Source organism: Dendrobates tinctorius, unplaced genomic scaffold (genome assembly GCF_039654945.1).
Source record: "Dendrobates tinctorius isolate UK_male_01 unplaced genomic scaffold, ASM3965494v1 ptg000021l, whole genome shotgun sequence".
Taxonomy (NCBI): Eukaryota; Metazoa; Chordata; class Amphibia; order Anura; family Dendrobatidae; genus Dendrobates; species Dendrobates tinctorius.
Window position 1 is genome coordinate 364,041 of NW_027361689.1, and position 19,720 is coordinate 383,760.

At 39.2% G+C, this 19,720-nt stretch overlaps 1 protein-coding gene across 17 annotated transcripts in view; it reads right to left on the minus strand.

Annotated features, from left to right (window-relative positions):
- The window catches only part of MYT1L (myelin transcription factor 1 like), a 729,735-nt gene that overhangs the window by 243,861 nt on the left and 466,154 nt on the right, over positions 1-19,720 (minus strand). For 14 of the 17 annotated variants that reach the window (XM_073568131.1, XM_073568128.1, XM_073568134.1 and 11 more), the window contains one exon: positions 18,798-18,860. The exons of 1 other annotated variant lie outside the window; for it this stretch is intronic. In XM_073568131.1, coding sequence (XP_073424232.1) covers positions 18,798-18,860 — 63 coding nt within the window. Of the gene's footprint in view, positions 1-8,567; positions 8,703-18,797; positions 18,861-19,720 lie in introns of all 17 variants that reach the window. 2 more of the 17 variants (XM_073568141.1, XM_073568140.1) reach the window with 2 other exon arrangements.

Genomic DNA, 19,720 nt, shown 5'->3' on the forward strand with positions numbered 1-19,720 from the left:
AACCTCACGCTATGGTCGGGTTTCGTTTCATGAAACCCGACTTCAGCGAAAGTCGCCGACTTTTGAATTTGACCGACCCGTTTCGCTCAACTCTACTTGTTCCGATTACCCGAGTATTAGGAGATAGTCATAACGAGTACAGCGAGTCCAAATACTATAGTACTCGCTCATCCCTAGTCTCAATCTTTATTTCCCCGATTTTTTCTATACAGTTTCTTTGTTTCGCTATGATAATTTTCTCTTCTTAATGTCTCATCACTATACTTTATGTTTTCTTTTTGCCCTCCTTACATCTCTGTTTAGCCATACTGGTTTCCTGCTTTCTAGCATGCTTATTCTCATAGGGTATATTTTTTGTACAGGTCCTATTCATGGTGTCTATAAATGTTTCCCATTTGCTTTGCATACTTTTATTTTCAAGGACGTTGTTCCAGTTTATGGCACTAAGATCATCTATTACCCATTGTAAATTTGCCTTCCTGAAGTTTAGTGCCCTGGTAGCCCCTCTACTATACATCTTATTAAAGGATACGTGAAAACATATTATTTTGTGATCACCATCGCCCATGGGACTCCCAACCTAAACATGTGATATTCTGTCTGGCTCATTGGTTAATATTAGGGTTAGCAGTGCCCCCCTTCATGTTGGGTCCTCAACCACTCGTGAAAGTTCATGGTATTTTATTATTGTTGGTTTCCTTTGTTGGACCTGCAGGTTTCTGCTCCCCAATTTACATCTGGGAAGTTGAAGTCCCAGTAATAATTACTTGTTTTTCATACGCTGCCTCATCTATTTGCTTTATAAAGATATTTCCTTCTTCTTCCCTTATATTTGGGTATTTATAACAAAGCCTTGTAAGTATTTAATTTTTTTTTTACCTCCTCTACCTCCTCTTATCTCTACCCACAGGGACTCTACATTTTCATTTGCCTCACGCATATTATTACACTGTTTGAGTTTTAGGGACAATTTTATATATAAGCCATGATCTCTCCCTCGCATATTTGTATGCTCATTAATGAGCATGCTCAATAGACTATAGTCCTGTAAATTGTCAGCCCAGTCATAGTTCTCATCCAACCATGTCTCTCTCCAATATCTCCAGCAAATCATCATTTTCTCCAAACAATATTAATTCTTTTTACATCTTCTTGTTGATGAAGTTTCTGGCATTAGTATACATATACTTGATGTATGATTATGTACTTATGCATTTTGCATAATTTCTTTTTGTATTGACAAGTTACATCCAGAAATAGATTTTTATTTTTTTTACTATTTTTGCCAGACCTAAAGGTCTACTGTAGACATCCACTTCCTTTTAATATTATACATTTCTATACTTTACAAATGAAAAAAAACAAACAAACTATACATATTTGGTATCTGTGCACTCATACTGACCTGGAAAATCATATTGCCGGGAATTTCCTCCACTGTATATGGTAGTTTTACCATATACAGTGGAGGAAAAGAAAAGTATTTAATCCCTTGCTGATTTTGTAAGTTTGCCCACTCACAAAAAAGTGCAATTCCACAAATTGATTTTTATCTCCCAAGTTCCCTACAATGGGGGAAATAAGTATTTGATCTTTTGCTGATTACTGCCCCGACTGGCGTATGGGGCCCGATCAGCAGAGGGGGCCCGCAACGGGCCCCGTCACTTCTACCCATCGGGCCCCACTGCCCCGCCCCCAGCGGCAGGATTCTGCCGATCAAGTAACTGAACCTGTGTCCAAGACGCAGTTTCAGTTACTCTATTGCTGTGAGGGCCTGCATGGCAATAGTTAAAGCTGCCAGCCAATCGGAGGCTGGCAGCTGATGTAAGCGCACGTTGCCAGCACTTGACGTCATTGTCAGTCGCCGGCGAGTGTGCGCTTTCATGTTGGAGTGAAGATCGCTCGCCGATGGAGAGCGGCAAGGTAGGGAGAAAGGTGTTTCTTTTTTAATTTGTATTGAAAGTGGCAAGCCGGGCTTGGCAGGATGAAGATGGGGTAGGATGGAGATGGGGCAGGATGGAGACCGGGCAGTATTGGAGAAAATGGGGGCAGGATAGAGACAGGGCAGGATTGGGGGCAGAATGGAGACGGGGCAGGATGGAGATGGGAGCAGGATTGGAGACACTGAGGGCAGGATGGAGATGGGCAAGATTGGAGACACTGGGGGCAGGATGGGGATGGGGCATGATTGGAGACATGGGTGCAGAATTGGAGATACAGGGGGCATGATTGGAGACACGGGGAGCATGATTGGAGACACTGGGGGCAGGATTGGAGACACTTGGGGCATGACTGGAGACACTGGGGACAGGATTGGAGACACTGGGGGCAGGATTGCAGACACTGGGGGCAGGATTGCAGACACTGGGGGCAGGATTGGAGACATGGTGTGGGATGAAGACAGATGGGGCAGGATCTTGGGGCAGGATGGAGACAGATGGCGCAGGATCATGGAGCAGGATTGGAGACATGGGGCAGAATGAAAGACATGGGAGCAGGATTGCAGACACAGGGGGGCAGTGTTGGAGACAGATGGGGCAGGATTGGAGACAGATGGGGCAGGATTGGAGACAGATGGGGCAGGGTTGGAGACAAATCATGCAGGATCATGGGGCAGGATGGATACGATGGAGACAGATGGGGCGCGATGAATACTCATGAGAGTGGGTTGAAGAACATATGGCTGAAGCCAGGAATGAGACACACGGGGTCAGGATGGGGGATATTATTACCATAGGGGCTAATTAAGTGATATTATTACTGTAATTATGCAAATTGTCTCTTCAGAGAGGAAGAGGACTAGAACTCTAGTGCCACCTTTTGGAGGTAGCAATTAGAGTTGAGCGATACCGTCCGATACTTCTTTAAAAAAAGTATCGGTATCGCCGATTCCGATACCGGAAGTCCCATTCAAGTCTATGGGACTTCCGGTATCGGAATAAGAAAAACCCTGTTTTTGCCTTGTACAGCCTCTCTGGGGTCTGTACGGGCCTTTCGGGGGGCTGTGCCGGCCTGCCAGGGGGTCTGTGCAGGCTCCGGTGGTCTGTGCCGGCCTGCCGGGGGGCTGAGCCGGCCTGCCGGTGGTCTGTGCAGGCTCCGGGGGGCTGTGCCGGCCTGCCGGGGGGCTGTGCCGGCCTGCCGGTGGTCTGTGCAGGCTCCGGGGGGCTGTGCCGGCCTGCCGGTGGTCTGTGCAGGCTTCGGGGGTCTGTGCAGGCATCGTCCGATGGGACTACAAGTCCCATCGGGCGATGCCTGCTACCATGACAGTGATTGACACATTAGCCAATGATGGGACAGTAGTAGTCCCATCATCCGGCTAATGTGTTGAATGTAAAAAAAAAAATAAAAAAAAAATTACATGCTACATACATGCTACATACATACAACATGCATACTACATACATGCTACATTCATACTACATACTACATACATGCTACATTCATACTACATAAATACTACATGCAACATACATACTACATATATACTACATGCATGCTACATACATACTGCATGCTACATACATACTGCATGCTACATACATACTACATGCTACATACATACCACATATATACTACATACATACTACATGCATGCTACATACATACTACATACATAATACATACATACTACATGCATGCTACATGCATGCTACATGCTACATACATAACACATATATACTACATGCATGCTACATACATACTACATGCTACATACATACCACATACATACTACATGCATGCTACATACATACTACATGCATGCTACATACATACTACATGCATGCTACATACATACTACATGCTACATACTACATATATACTACATGCATGCTACATACATACTACATGCTACATACATACTACATATATACTACATGCATGCTACATACATACTACATGCTACATACATACTACATATATACTACATGCATGCTACATACATACTACATGCTACATACATACTACATATATACTACATGCATGCTACATACATACTACATGCTACATACATACTACATATATACTACATGCATGCTACATACATACTACATGCTACATACATACTACATATATACTACATGCATGCTACATACATACTACATGCTACATACATACTACATATATACTACATGCATGCTACATACTACATGCTACATACATACTACATATATACTACATGCATGCTACATACATACTACATACATACTACATGCATGCTACATACATACTACATGCTACATACCACATACATACCACATATATACTACATGCATGCTACATACATACTACATGCTACATACATACTACATATATACTACATTTATGCTACATACATACTGCATGCTACATGCATGCTACATACATACTACATACATACTACATACATACTACATGCTACATACATACCACATATATACTACATACATACAATACATTCATACAATACATGCATAGACATACAGTACATATAACATAGAGTAACATACTTACCAATACTTGTCACATTGTTCCCCGAAGCCATTGTCTTTTCCGGAATAAATATTAACATAACAACCCACAAAAATACTCACCCACGATCCGAAGCAGTCCACGAGTGTGTCCCACGACGATCTTGGGTAGAGAACTGCAGCATCAGCTGTTGCTGCCGTTCTCTACGGGCTGCAGGAATCCAATGACGGAAGGTAGGTATCCTTCCGCACTGTATTCCTCCGCCACTTAAAAAAAAAAAAGTCCCTAGTCTCACTTTATGCCATTGCTGTGTGGGAATTTCCCACGCAGCAATGGCATAAAGTGAGACTAGGGACTTTTTTTTTTAAGTGGCGGAGGAATACAGTGCGGAAGGATACCTACCTTCCGTCATTGGATTCCTGCAGCCCGTAGAGAACGGCAGCATCATCTGATGCTGCCGTTCTCTACCCAAGATCGTCGTGGGACACACTCGTGGACTGCTTCGGATCGTGGGTGAGTATTTTTGTGGTTTGTTATGTTAATATTTATTCCGGAAAAGACAATGGCTTCGGGGAACAATGTGACAAGTATTGGTAAGTATGTTACTCTATGTTATATGTACTGTATGTCTATGTATGTATTGTATGAATGTATTGTATGTATGTAGTATATATGTGGTATGTATGTAGCATGTAGTATGTATGTAGCATGTATGTAGCATGCATGTAGCATGCATGTAGTATATATGTAGTATGTATGTAGCATGTAGCATGTATGTAGTATGTATGTGGTATGTATGTAGCATGTAGTATGTATGTAGCATGCATGTAGTATGTATGTAGCATGTAGTATGTATGTAGTATGTATGTAGTATGTATGTGGTATGTATGTAGCATGCATGTAGCATGCATGTAGTATGTATGTAGCATGCATGTAGTATGTATGTAGTATGTATGTAGTATGTATGTAGCATGCATGTAGTATGTATGTAGTATGTATGTAGTATATATGTAGTATGTATGTAGCATGTAGCATGCATGTAGTATGTATTTGGTATGTATGTAGCATGTAGCATGCATGTAGTATATATGTAGTATGTATGTAGCATGTAGTATGTATGTGGTATGTATGTAGCATGTAGTATGTATGTGGTATGTATGTAGCATGTAGTATGTATGTAGCATGCATGTAGTATGCATGTAGTATGTATGTAGTATGTATGTAGCATGCATGTAGTATGTATGTAGTATGTATGTAGCATGCATGTAGTATGTATGTAGTATGTATGTAGTATGTATGTAGTATGTATGTAGCATGCAGTATGTATGTAGCATGTATGTAGCATGTATGTAGTATGTATGTAGTATATATGTAGTATGTATGTAGCATGTAGTATGTATGTAGCATGTAGTATGTATGTAGCATGCAGTATGTATGTAGCATGCATGTAGTATATATGTATTATGTATGTAGCATGTAGTATGTATGTAGCATGCATGTAGTATATATGTAGTATGTATGTAGCATGTAGTATGTATGTAGCATGCATGTAGCATGCATGTAGTATGTATGTAGTATTTTTTTTTTTTTTTTTTAACATTTAACACATTAGCCGGATGATGGGACTACTACTGTCCCATCATTGGCTAATGTGTCAATCACTGTCATGGTAGCAGGCATCGCCAGATGGGACTTGTTGTCCCATCGGACGATGCTTGCACAGACCCCCGGACATCAGCACAGCCCCCCGGCAGGCCGGCACAGCCCCCCGGCAGGCCGGTACAGACCCCCACAGGGTTCACAGACCACCGGCAGGCCGGCACAGCCCCCCCGGCAGGCCGGTACAGACCCCCACAGGGTGCACAGACCACCAGCAGGCCAGCACAGCCCCCCGGCAGGCCGGTACAGACCCGGGCAGTCCACACAGCCCCCCGGCAGGCCTGCAGAGACCCCCGGAAGGCCCGAAATGACGGCGCATCATGATGCGCACACACCGCGCATCATGATGACGTCAGGCTGTCAATCATTTTGAACTTCCGATTCCGATGCCGAATTCCGATATTGAAAAAATATCGGAAGTCGGTATCGGAATTCCGATACAGCAAGTATCGGCCGATACCCGATACTTGCGGTATCGGAATGCTCAACACTAGTAGCAATCCTAAAAGTCAATGTTGACCCTTTAACGAGCCTAGTTACATGACTTAGGATAAAAGCCAAGCCAGAATCTCCATTTGCAGACACTGTGTTTCAGGGTACTGCCCCTCATCAGTGCAAAGTGAGAGATCTGGTTTGGCTGTGAGAGAGGCGTCTGACCGATATCCAAGAAGTATCATTTCTCCTTGCGGAGAATGACATGCTAAGCAGTGATGTAGTGATGTATTTATTTTATTTTTTTAGTATACTGTTTTAAATATGGGAAGGTCCTGTTACTGTGCAGAGCGACACTATGTCGCATTTTTTTCTTCATGTGGTGTAATGTAAAAGTTGGGAAAAAAATAAGTAATGTGTTCTGCAAGCAGAGCTCTAGATAACTATGTTATTTCCTGCAGAGACAAGCCCTGGCTGGAAGAAGTGATGGCAGTCTGTGCTGGATGAAATATGAAAAGCAAAGATGAAGGACTTCACCTAGAAACATTACTAGTGATTCAGTGTGTTACCTGTACACTGACACTATTTACACTGTATACTATATACAGAGGTTCTGTGTATATTGTCACCATTGATCACTGTATTACCTATACATTATGTACAGAGCTCCTGTGTATAATGTCAATGATCACCGTATTACCTGTACACAGACACTGCATACTAAGTACAGATCTCCTGCATATAATGCCACTTATGGTGATAGTATTGTGTTTTTTTATTACTGATCAGTATTGTAGTATTCAGTCACTATATGGTAGTAATATGTGGTCTGGACATGGTGTTGCGGTATTTGTCACTTGTATGTGCTATTATTTGGTCACTTTGTGGTGGTAATATGTGGTCTGTTCGTGGTGCGATGGTATTTGTTCCTTGTATGTGATATTATTCGGTCACTGTGATGGTAATATGTGGTCTGGTCATGGTGTGGCGGTATTTGTTCCTTGTATGTGATATAGAGGCGGGGCTGGGGTGGAGCCTGGGCGGAGTCTCAAGGGGGCCCCAAAAATTTTGCCAGTATGGGCACTGAAATTCCTAGTGGCAGCCCTGGGAACAATATTTAGGTGTTACTGACTTACTTAAATGTTGTTCCAGTAAAATAATTTGTAGCAACCTTTTCTGCAGAATTATGTGCCCGGAACACTGCAAAAAATGTTAAGGAATGGGTCGAGGAACATGACAACGAGTTCAAGATTTGTACTTTGTCTCCAAGTTCCCCAGTTCTCAATTCTTGTTGACAGATACCACAGGACGTATTCAGAGTTTTTGTGGAGTTCATGCTTTGAGATGATAGAACAACAGAGACCTACACAATATTATGCAGGTGGATATACTGCTATTGCTCATTGGTGTATATAATAATTGCCACAAGGACTTGCTCACACAAGAGATCTTTTTGTTGAATATATTTATTAGGAAATGGCTTCTTCCTTTTCCTTTGGAAAAAAAAAACCATGGCACTGGAGAAAACGTTGAAACTCATCTGTATTCACTAATTCTAGATCTGAATAAATATATTCATCTTTGCAAAAGCATCAAGACTTCATCTTTTTCTATGCTGAGGTTACCCCTTATGACATGATTCCTACAAAGACACAAAACCTTTACTGTAATGTTGCCAATCCTTTACCATTTGCACTATAATTTCCGCACATTAAACACACATAGTTCAACTATTTACTGTAGGGAAATACTTTCTTAAAAAAAATCACTATCGATATTCAAAAATTCAAATTCTGAAAAATTTTATAAGTGGAAAAAAATCAGCAAGTTTATAAGTTCATCAGAAAATGGCAGGTTCTATATTATATAGTCAATAAATGTCCTTTTGAAACATGTTACAGTATGACTAAATCCACGATGTGTTGACGGGTAATACATGATTCAAGTTTGGAAATGTTGGGTGCTTATTATTAGACTTACTGGGGATTTATGTCACATTTGGAAAGGATAAGCATTTATTCACATACCAATCCTTTCTGATTCATCATCAGGAGCATTACATTTTCCATTCTATGGCACCGGGCATGTACATGAATCCATTCCATTCTCTAGTTAGCTCATGCCGGTGTGCATGCTGATGCCTCGCCAACAGAGACTGTGCCCTAAGTATATGGAAAACAATAGCAAAACAACATAAAAACTGCCATCAGAAACCAGGTGCATTATGGGATACAATAGAAAAAAAAAAGAAAATTAAATGAATAGATGACTCTAATGAGCTTTCCACTATACAAAAGCCCAAATCATACCATTTAGCCCTACAACAAGAACATTCCCAAAATGTTGGAAATGTGTCAATCTGCTCACTTTCCACTTGTTGTGTGGTCAATCACTCATAAAATTCAGGTTTGGGTGGAGTGTAGAGCTATCCCATTCAACCCCTTACATTTTACTGCAGTTGGGTACGATGTTCTAGAGATCTGGTGAACTTATGTTCTTTTTTGATTCTACATATCCACAATGCCCATGAAGGCAAATTATCAGCATTCTATCAGCAAACATACTGTATCTTTGCCCAAGATTTTTGAAATTTTGAATCGAGCTACCGTGAGATTTATTATAAAGTAGTTGTCAAAAATGAGCATTTCTACTCAAAACAAATGAATGCAAAACTAAATGTAAATTTCAATTAAGGCCATTAGGGGTTGATGAAGAAGGGTTCCTGCTAACAGATTCCCATGAAGACAACGATTGAGGGTAGAACCATCAGAAATAAAGAATGGTCCTGTCGTAAGCCCCTGTTGAGGCATGGCCACTGCTAAGGTAGGTGCACATGACTGTTTTCTCTCCATTGGAGAAAAAAAGGACAAATCATTCTGATCAGTGTTTGATCAGAGTGGAATCAGTTTTTCTCAGAGGTGGAGAAGAAAGAAAAGTTTCTCAACCATCTACATTCTGTCAGTACGTAAAAATCAGACCACACTCGGATGACATCCGAGTGTGAACCAATGTTTTTAACGGACCAATAGACTTTCATTGCCCATTTTGATCTGACTCTCAAACCAAAATTGGACATGTCTCCGTTTTCTTCCTCGGACCAATCAGTATCGGTGTCTGGACAGCCCCATAGAATATTATTGGTGCAAGTGCTAACCATGAAAACCATGGATAGCACTCATGAGCTTTAATTGGACCTGTGCACAAGTCCTTAAATTAAGCTAAATTAAGTATCTGGGAAGGCCCCAGTTATGTTATGACATTTACTAGTCCACATGATCTTTAAGACCTCAGTTGAGGATGTAATTTTGAGTAATATAGCCGATGTTAATGAAAGTACGATATTTACTGATGTAGGAAGCCCCAAATGGGAGGTGATGACCACAACTGTTCCAGAACTTGAAAAAAAAGTTAAATTTTGCATTTTTTCCCAGTATATTGATAATTTGATATAAGATTTAATTTTTGATACAATGTGTCATCTCAAATGAACCAAAGGGTAGCAACTATAACTATAATAGTTGTTGGAGTTGCAATCACACCAAGACCAAGAGCCCTAAAGGGGACCCAAAGACCCTTTGAATCATATAAAAAGACCATTACCACTAAAGACGTGTGATAATTATGGGCCCAGCTGAATATGTTGCATTTCTGGCCCACTAGTTTTAAGCTTCCTCACTGGCCAGAGGTTGGTTGATAGCTGAAGAAGTGACGCACTGCCAATTTTTATTTAGTCTTTGTTTCCATCAGTTTTTCCTTGTGTCAGGATTTTCTCATCTCTCACTCTCTGTATTAACGTAGTCACAATGACGTTAAGAATTCACAAACTATATATATACTGTATACAATAGCTCCCAAGTTCCAGTCTCCAGCTTCAGGCGTAGGTTGTACTCTGATAACCTCACTTCTTATTGTAGTGAGCTCCATAAAACACCATGAACTTTTGTAATGCTTTTGTAAAGCCATCAAACCATTGAAGGTTTCTCATTTTGCACTGGTTACCTTCAATATACTTTTTTTTCAAGCTTTTAAAATGATTTTACTAAAAAAAAAAAAAAAAACAACTATTCAAAAATGAATTAACAACTAAGGGCTAGTCCCAGCCTGCCTCTACCAATTGCTAAACTAAAAAAACAGTAAGTGTAGGAAAGTTTTGTGCTACATTTCATTTTCTCAGCTCGTCTGTTCTTTTTAGAGGTTTCATCGTTGGCTCACGATATTGGGTGTTAAATCATGAAACTTCCAAAAAAAATGGGCAAAATAGGCACTGCAGTTTACTAAATTGACTAGCACATTGCTTTAGTACTCAGAAAATGTAATAATAATCAGAATAAAATCCTATTTGCTTTATGCAAATAATAAGAGACCTATCAAGCCAAACCGGTAGGGCAGTAGCCAAAGGTAGTAGTCCAAAGGACGCTTCTCCAAATGCCCAGACTTTGTTCCACATACTCATTGTTAAATTTAAAAGACATTATAAAAGCTACACGTATATACAGCATGCCGTATTCTGCCCAGAATTTAGTGATTTCTGCATTTTTTAGTTATCTTTTGACCCTGGTGCATGTTTACAATTTTTTTTCTGCATTTCTTCTTATGAACATTAAAGATACACTTTTAGATTATTAACACCACAAAACATTATGTCAGAATCGAAAAATAAATTGTGACACCGCGGTTTAAAAACATTCCGCTCGGATAATGGGTAAGAGATAATGAGAGCGCATCCCGACAAAAGGTCGATAGCAGTAGGGTAGGACTCGTTGTGACTGAGCTCCTGGCATTGCATCAATCCCATTGCTTGACAATAAAGTTTGCCCTCATAAAGTTATTTTGCGGTTAAGCCATGAGGAAAAGTCTTTTAACTATGTTTTGCCCATTCTGTTTTCTACCCATAGCGCTGTACAAGGAAGGTTTCTTTTTTTTTTTCCGCGCTTTTGTACAATTTAATTGCTCCATTAATTACCTTCATTTCCAGAGCTACAGTTTGGAAGTGATTGTACAAGTGTGCTGCAACCCAATTTCCAATTCTGGAAAGGCGGCATAGAAATTCACTGTATCTTATCTCACTCCCCCACAGCACAAGTACAATAGACGTGTTTACTAATTCCGTAGACATTCTATATACTCTTTCATCTATAACCAGAAGGCCCCTGAGGACGTTATAGTCTATCTTTATTTGCCACCCGATAACCAGAACTTTAATGTCACACCACTTTAAGTGCCGCTACTTCCACTAAAAATAATTACTACACATGGAGGCATAGCGTATTGACTTTTTTCAGTATAATACCTGAGCTGTAGCTGGGTAAAGAAGCTAAACTGTACATGGTTTGTAAGCTGTCCACTCACAAGATAAAAGTTGACTGAAATGGCTGATTTTGTATTAGTATTTTTATCAACCATCATCATAAGAGATTATCGAACGATTGGACTGTGCCGGCTTTGTGGAATTTTCCGCCCAAAATTTCAGTCTCAGTACTGTGAATTCTCCATTTGGCCAAAAAATACAACACTCGCAGGTCCCCTTGTATTGTATTGATCTGTTTTTTAGTTCAAGCACTGCCTTTTTTAATGTCCAAGCGACCTCAGCCTATCTAGCGGAGGGTAAATTGAGGCAACCATCCATTTGATCCTGAGTGTATAAGAAGGACATAGCTGAACTAGAACAGGTGCCAAGAAGAGTGACAAAGGTTATTAAAGAATTGATGGACTGCAAAACCAAAACAGGTAAGAAACTTGGGATTATTCAGTTTGGAAAAGCAAAGGCTTAGAGGCTAGTGATGGGCGAGTAGCATTGCTGCTCGGGTCTCTTCGAGCATGCTCGGTTGTCCTCCGAGTATTTTGGCGTGCTTGGACATTTTCTTTTTCGTCGTCTCAGCTGCATGATTTGTGACTTGTAAACAGGCTGAATACATGTGGGAATTCTCTAACAAACAGGCATTCCACACATGTATTCAAGCTGTCTAGCAGTCGCAAATCATGCAGCTGAGACGAGGAAAACTAAATTTCCGAGCACGCCAAAATACTCGGAGACCACCAGAGCATGCTCGGGGAGACCTGAGCAACGAGTATACTCACTCATCACTATTGGGGGCGATCTTATTACAATGTACAAATATATGATGGGAAAGTACAGAGATCTTTCTAATGATCTTTTTACACCTTGGTCAGTGACGGGGACAAGGGGGCATCCTCTACATCTAGAGGAAAGAAGGTTTAATCATCATCTCAGGCGGAGATTCTTTATTGTAAGAGCAGTGAGACTATGGAACTTCCGGCCACATCACGTTGTAATGGTTAAATTACTACAAAAATTCAAGAAGGGACTGGATGTCTTTCTGGATAAATATAATATTACAGGTCGGGCACTATATTCCATGATGGGAAGTTGATCCAGGGAACTAGTCTGATTAAAGTATGTGGAGTCAGGAGGACTTTTGCACCTATATCAAGCTATTAGTGTCTTCCCCATGGGGTACTTGCTTTCTCCTGTATCAACGTGTTAGGGTATAGGGGGAACTTGATGGACTTAATTCTGCCTTCAACTTTAAAAACTATGCAACTGTGAAACTATAAAACTAGTGATTTTTTATTTATTTTCTTTGAAAAGCTATTCCACATTTGCCAAAAAAATCCAATGTATGTTACCCTAAAATACTTTAATGCTTGGTAGGTACGCGCGTGTAAAGTAATTTGAAGCAATAGCCAGCACTGCAATATTGTTGTGTTTATTTTCTTTCTTACTTTTACTTATTCAACTTCCACAGCACTTTACAGACATCATCATCAGTGCATATGGGTATTAAATGTCTCTACTAAAACAATTATAAAACCTTAAAATTTATTGATTTTTTGCTTTAAGTTTTTAAACCTGGCTGCACATTCATTATAGGATCCAATTCAAAGTACTTGTTCTCACCCACAAAGCTCTCCACAGTGCGGCACCCCCTACATCTCCTCCCTCATTTCTGTCTATTGGCCTAGCCGATCGCTGCGCTCTGCAAATGACTTTCAACTAACCTCTGCACTAATCCGTACCTCCCTCTCCCGACTCCAAGACTTCTCCCGTGCTGCTCCTATCCTCTGGAATGCTCTACCCCAAGAAATTAGGACTAACCACAATTTGCATAGTTTTAGGCGCTCCCTCAAAACACATTTGTTCAGAGCGGCCTATCACGTTCACTAATCAAAGTCATTCTATGTGTAAGTGTGCGTGTGCAGCCCATTCACTATCTCCATCCATCCTTCACTCCCTCAAGATGGCTGGACCTTCAATGTAAATACACAATTGTAAATACACACCTGTACTTTGTATCTCCCTCACCTCATTGTAGATTGTAAGCAAGCAGGGTCGTCTTATTTCACTTTAATTATTGTATTGTTAACGTTGTTACTTATGACTTGTGTTTTGAAACTGTTAAATTGTAAAGCGCTGCGGAATATGTTGGTGCTATATAAATAAAGATTATTATTATTATTATTAAACTCCTCCTCCCTCTTGCAAATAATTGCAATGTACATAGCACTAAAATAAATACTATACTACCAGGTAGGCGCTTGCAACGTCAGAAAGTAATTTGAAGCAAGAGCCACCACCAGTATTGCTCTGCTGTGCACAGTTGTTAAATTCAGCAATAACTTGCAGTATGGTCGTGTACTAGGTGTAGAGTTGGTGAATTGGACTATTAAAACAGATTTTAAACACATATTTACTGTATGTGTCCATTATTTAAAAAATGTATAATAATAATAAATGATAATGCACGCCTAGTACTTTAAAAAAAAAAAGGGAAATGAAAAGCTTATTAGTTTTTCAGCCCAAAAGCACCTACGACAGGCCACTGTATTCGGGTTTTGTGTATGGGTCTAATGGACTATTACAAGAAAGCAGTGTCCAAAATGGAAATTTTTACCAGCATGCACACTTTGTGAGATAGACTGTTGATTTTTATATTTCAGAATTCTGGAGATTTGTGATATATATAAACCTGTGGCTACAAGTCAAAGTCTCATTACCACCACCATTGAAGCACACTTTTACTTATTTAAAAAAATGTTACATAATAGGCAAATAATAAATGCTATTTAAATTATCATTTATACTGTAAATATATGATAGATTTCAATATGAATGAGCACACAGCTCACTCACATAGGGACAGAAAAAGATGCATACTTAAATTTAAAAATATACAGAAAATGTACGGCTTTACTGCCTGTGACACACAAGCCTAGGTTTCAGGATTCTTGTTTACTGGCAAAATTAGAACATGGGGTATTAAATTGCCCTCCTGATTTGCAATTACAGTGTTTGAAGATTTATAAAAAAAAATTCCAGTATTAAGGTGATGTTCTTGCAGTATATCACAGATCAATGAATTCACAGTTACACTTACTATGCAGGTACAGCACCTCCCTATATCACTTGAATCTGTGGATTATATTAGTCACAATATGAGCCTATCCTTCCTATACTTAATGTTATTCATTGCTAGCATGGAAGTACAACATAAATCCAATTTTGACCTTTTTCTGTCTCTATGTGAATGAGCTGTGTGTTTATTCATAATGTAAAATATCATATATTTATATTATAAATGATAATATAAACCGTATTTCTAATATGTCTTTTATCTAACATTTTTGAAAGAAATAAAAATGTGCTTCAAAGCTGGTGGTAATAAGACTTTGTCTTATAGCCACAGGTTTTTCCATTTTTCGCATTACATTTGCAACAAAAGAAAAACGTACAGTGCATGTACCTGAATATGATGCATAGAATATAAAAGATCATATGTTCTTTATAACACATAAATCTTACACAGTGCAATGATTATCTCGTAACAGAACAATTTCCAACTGAGTAATAGGGTGTTTCAAATGGAGGGAGCTGCAAAACACATACTTCCACCACAAATACAAATTTTCTGAAATGGACCATGAACATGAGGAATGGAGCTGTGTTGCAATCTATGCACATGGCTGAAATTCATTACATGCCTTTTTCATTTCTATGGGTCATAAATGATCCAAACAATATGTGGTACAAATGCGCAGATGATCTGTTTCATTACCCGAATATCAACAGGATTATGATATATGTCTTCCAAACCAGTGTTCTACATGAAGGAGTCGTCTCACAATGGCTCTTTATTTTCAAAGTGTCCAAATCAATATATTGTTCGAATACATGTATATTTGCTTGAAGGTCTATTTATTGATGGTCATAGATTTTTTAAAAACCTACAGTATGCTGGAATCTTCATTGCTTTTCATAATAAATGATCTTAACCACCTGAGTAATAGCCAATAGGAGAAGCTTCAATGACCAAAGACAATTTAGAGCTGAATACTGAGACATCAAACTATGGTTTCCCGTGTTGTTGCCTTGGACCTCTATTGTAGGCTATGAACCTCTCCTACCATTTGCCATTTATTCTCTAACAAGACTCAAACAAAATATAAAAAAAAAATAAAAAGGATAAGAATCTTTATTAAGAGCATTGCCAAGCCAAGGTCAACCAAGAAGTATTCTGATGGACAAACCGGTATCAACGAAGCACATCAACAAATATCTTCAAGTCAATAGAAAGGCTATTGGAGAGTAATGCCAACTTTATTAAACTCTACAATATAAAAAATTTAACTTCTTGAGAGAATATATGAAGGAAGGCATGAATTTATAAAGCTCAATGAATAGTTTACATAGGCAAGCCTCATTCATTCATTCAAACACAAATTATCCAGAATACATACGTTTGTTGACGTAGTTGGTGAGGAGGATAATATGAGGCTAGAAAATCTGAAAATTGTATTAGTAGATTGAATGGAAAACCATAGTATAAACCCTCCAGAATATATGATAGAAATGTATGTATTTACCATTGGCATAACTATAGGTAAAAAGTTCATCCTTAAGGGTCAATACCCCCAGTATGTCTACACCAATAATCAGAGTAGATAGGCAAAAAAATTAAGAAAGTATTAAATCCTCTTTTTAACTACTTCATCCTCCCCTCCTCCTTCAAATGCATGTTTCTATTTCCTTAAGTGATGCCTGTGGATGAGCATAGGAAAAGTCATCTGAGACTCATCCAGAAAACTCAGACAATATTTTTTTTATTTTCACCCATGCGCCATCCCTGTGTCCATTTTTTACATTCAATTGACATCCATGTGCAATCCATTTTCATATAACTACTTTTAAAAAATGTCCATGACCAAATATAGTTTCTTAGGATCATAGTAGGAGTCTACCAGTAAAAATCGGACGCCACTTGGATGGTCCGTGTGGAATGCAATTTTTTTTCTTGCACCCAATGATTGTGTGAGTCTGATTAATGCTTCAACTTTTCTCTCACTGACAGTCAGACCGAGAGAAAAATCGTTCATCTGCTCAGCTCTATTGAATAACATGGGTCAGTGTACAGTCCCTGTGCGATCTGATCAAAAATCGGGCAACACATGCCCCATTTATACGCTGCTGGACTGCCTGAGCTCTAAAGGAAAGTCAAAGAGCTCTAGCATTTGACTCTTAGTGACAACAAAGTGCTCATTGTACAGATATCTGAAATTGTTCATGTGGTTTTGCAGGTTTTTTTTATAGAGCACTCAACCTGTTCAATGTCTTATGGTTATGTTTCAGATACTCTGCCATCTTGGGACAACTTCTGACTGACCGGATATTACAGTCTCAATTTCTCAGTGTAAGTCTATGATGGCCTCGTTCTGACTCTCATAGGCTTATATTGATAACTGACTTCCAGTTCACCCAGCAAACACTGGAACGATCAGACAGGTCACGGCCGACAGAAGACGACCATAGCTGTGCCGATAACAGAAGAAGACCGCGGCTGGTAAGTATAATACTAGGGGCAGGGAACTTACATTAGTAATACCAAAACGCTGCTATTCCTGATTGTGGGCAGGTACCCTTAATCACCATTCAGAGATATGCTTTATAGCAGCCACAAATGGATTACTTTATTAATATAGATTTAAAAAAATGCAAAATAAAAAAATATTCTGAAAGGCATTTAAGTGAAAAAATGCACACAATTCAGAAATTTCTGATAAGGCTCTCTCACTTTAAACTTCTTAATTGAGAGTATATAATTGGACATTTTAACATGTAAAAACCTCTTGCAAATATATTGTCATAGGACCACTATTGAGGTCAGTAGAGCTGTTCTGTTGCGTCCATACTTCACTTTTCTAGAATTGTATTTATTTACACAATTTGTCATGATATCTAATTTAGTACAGTCTCGTATCATCCAGGAAAAAGAAGATATATTTAATATTAACATGGAGTCCAAAGCTAACAAATGAAGCCCGGATAGCTACCCGGCGTCATACATTGGGGTATCCTGTAGGATGTGGATTTTTCCTTTTTCATGTTTCACATCTTGCGCCATACGTTGTATGATAAGTTGGATTTAGAGACAAATTAATGAAGGACACTGTTGTTTTGTTGGTGGCAATAAAGTTTATATAAACTGTATCATTTGTTATTTCATTTATGCTGGAAACTGAACTAAAGGGAATCTGTCGGCAGGTTTTTCTATGTAACCTGACAGCAGCATGATGAAGGGGCAGAGTAATCGATTCCAGCAATGACCTAATTTGTTTATTGGGTGCAGCAGTTATAACAGACTCAGTCTTTTCTGCTGCACATCCAGCAGAGCACAGTTGTTAAGCTGTTTATAACCCACCCACACCACAGACTTCTGTGTACAAGGTATAGTGACCTCAGTTATGAAGGTGTTGTTGGACTGGGAGGCACAAGGCCAGTAGTCCTCTAGTGATAATCTCCTGCTGATAAAACACTGATTGTATTGAAACAGAAAAACACATCTGTTTGACCCTACATTATGGTGCTTTCAGATTACATAGTAAAAAACCTGCTGACAGGTTCCCTTTAAGTTCATATTTCCATTATCTCTCGATCCCTTAGTAAGTCAGATACATAGTCAAAAAACTGTGTAAAGAATTTTACACCAATGTCAACTATCAGCAGTAAACATGGACCTCAGGACATTTTTTTCAGTTTTGGAAGTAGACACTAAATTCTTTAATTTGATGATTGATAAAATAAGGGTGACAGAATATTGAAGGCAGGGGTTTGCCACATTTGGAACTGTACAGGCCAACATGTCATGCACAGCTCGTAAACTTCATGTAAAATGGCTATGGTGCCACTTTACAGAACAATTACATAAAGTCTGAAATGTTAGCAGTATATATTTTATAATTACCTTCTATGTCTTGCATATTTACCACTAACATGACCACTCCCATCGCAACCAGGAGTAGGACAGCTGCAGAAAAGGAACAAGGGATAAAAAAGGTTGGTGCCATGTTTGGACAAAAGACTAGATCACACTTAAACAATAAGTGTACAGTTGTGCTCAAAAGTTTACATAGACGGCCAGGTCACAGGTGAGGATGATGACTTTCGTAGCCATTCAAACCCATTTGTGTCAACATCTGTGCATGTCATCAGGCCAAAATCAACAGGGTATGTGAACTTTTGATCAGGGTCATTTGGATGTTTGGTGTTGTCATTATCATTTAAAAAGAGAAAACACAGTAGTTTGACAATAAATGGCTTCACCCAACCACTAACCATGAGTGGAGAAAAAGCAATGGTGTTATCATTCATATTCTCTGAAAAAAGGCCAAGAAAGCAAAAATTCTGCAGGGGTATGTAAACTTTTGAGCACAACTGTATGTTTAATAGTATCGTAGGGTCGCTCAACAGAAACTGAGATTACGAGTTTACTATATCTACAGTAAATGCAACAGATGTATGTATTATGCACCATGGAGCAATAAGCAACAAATGGAGTCAACGGTTCAGTCTATGGTAAATGAATGGAACATCAGACATAAGAAGTAGACACTTTGAGAGGTATTGGCTCTACTGCATAGAGAGATGTGTTTTGTCAGATTTTTACTTCAAATACCTTAGCCTATTTAAATATTCACATGGGAAGTCCCAAATAAATGTATAAGTCTCTCATCAATGCTCAATGTGGTATATACCGATGAGTCCTTCCTTACCTAACCTACATCACATATAGTGGGTAGTCACACGTAGATGCATAGACCAAAAACATTTCTCAAAATCATGTTTTTTTTCCAAAGCTGGAAATCCCATGACACTCTTCTCGAGACA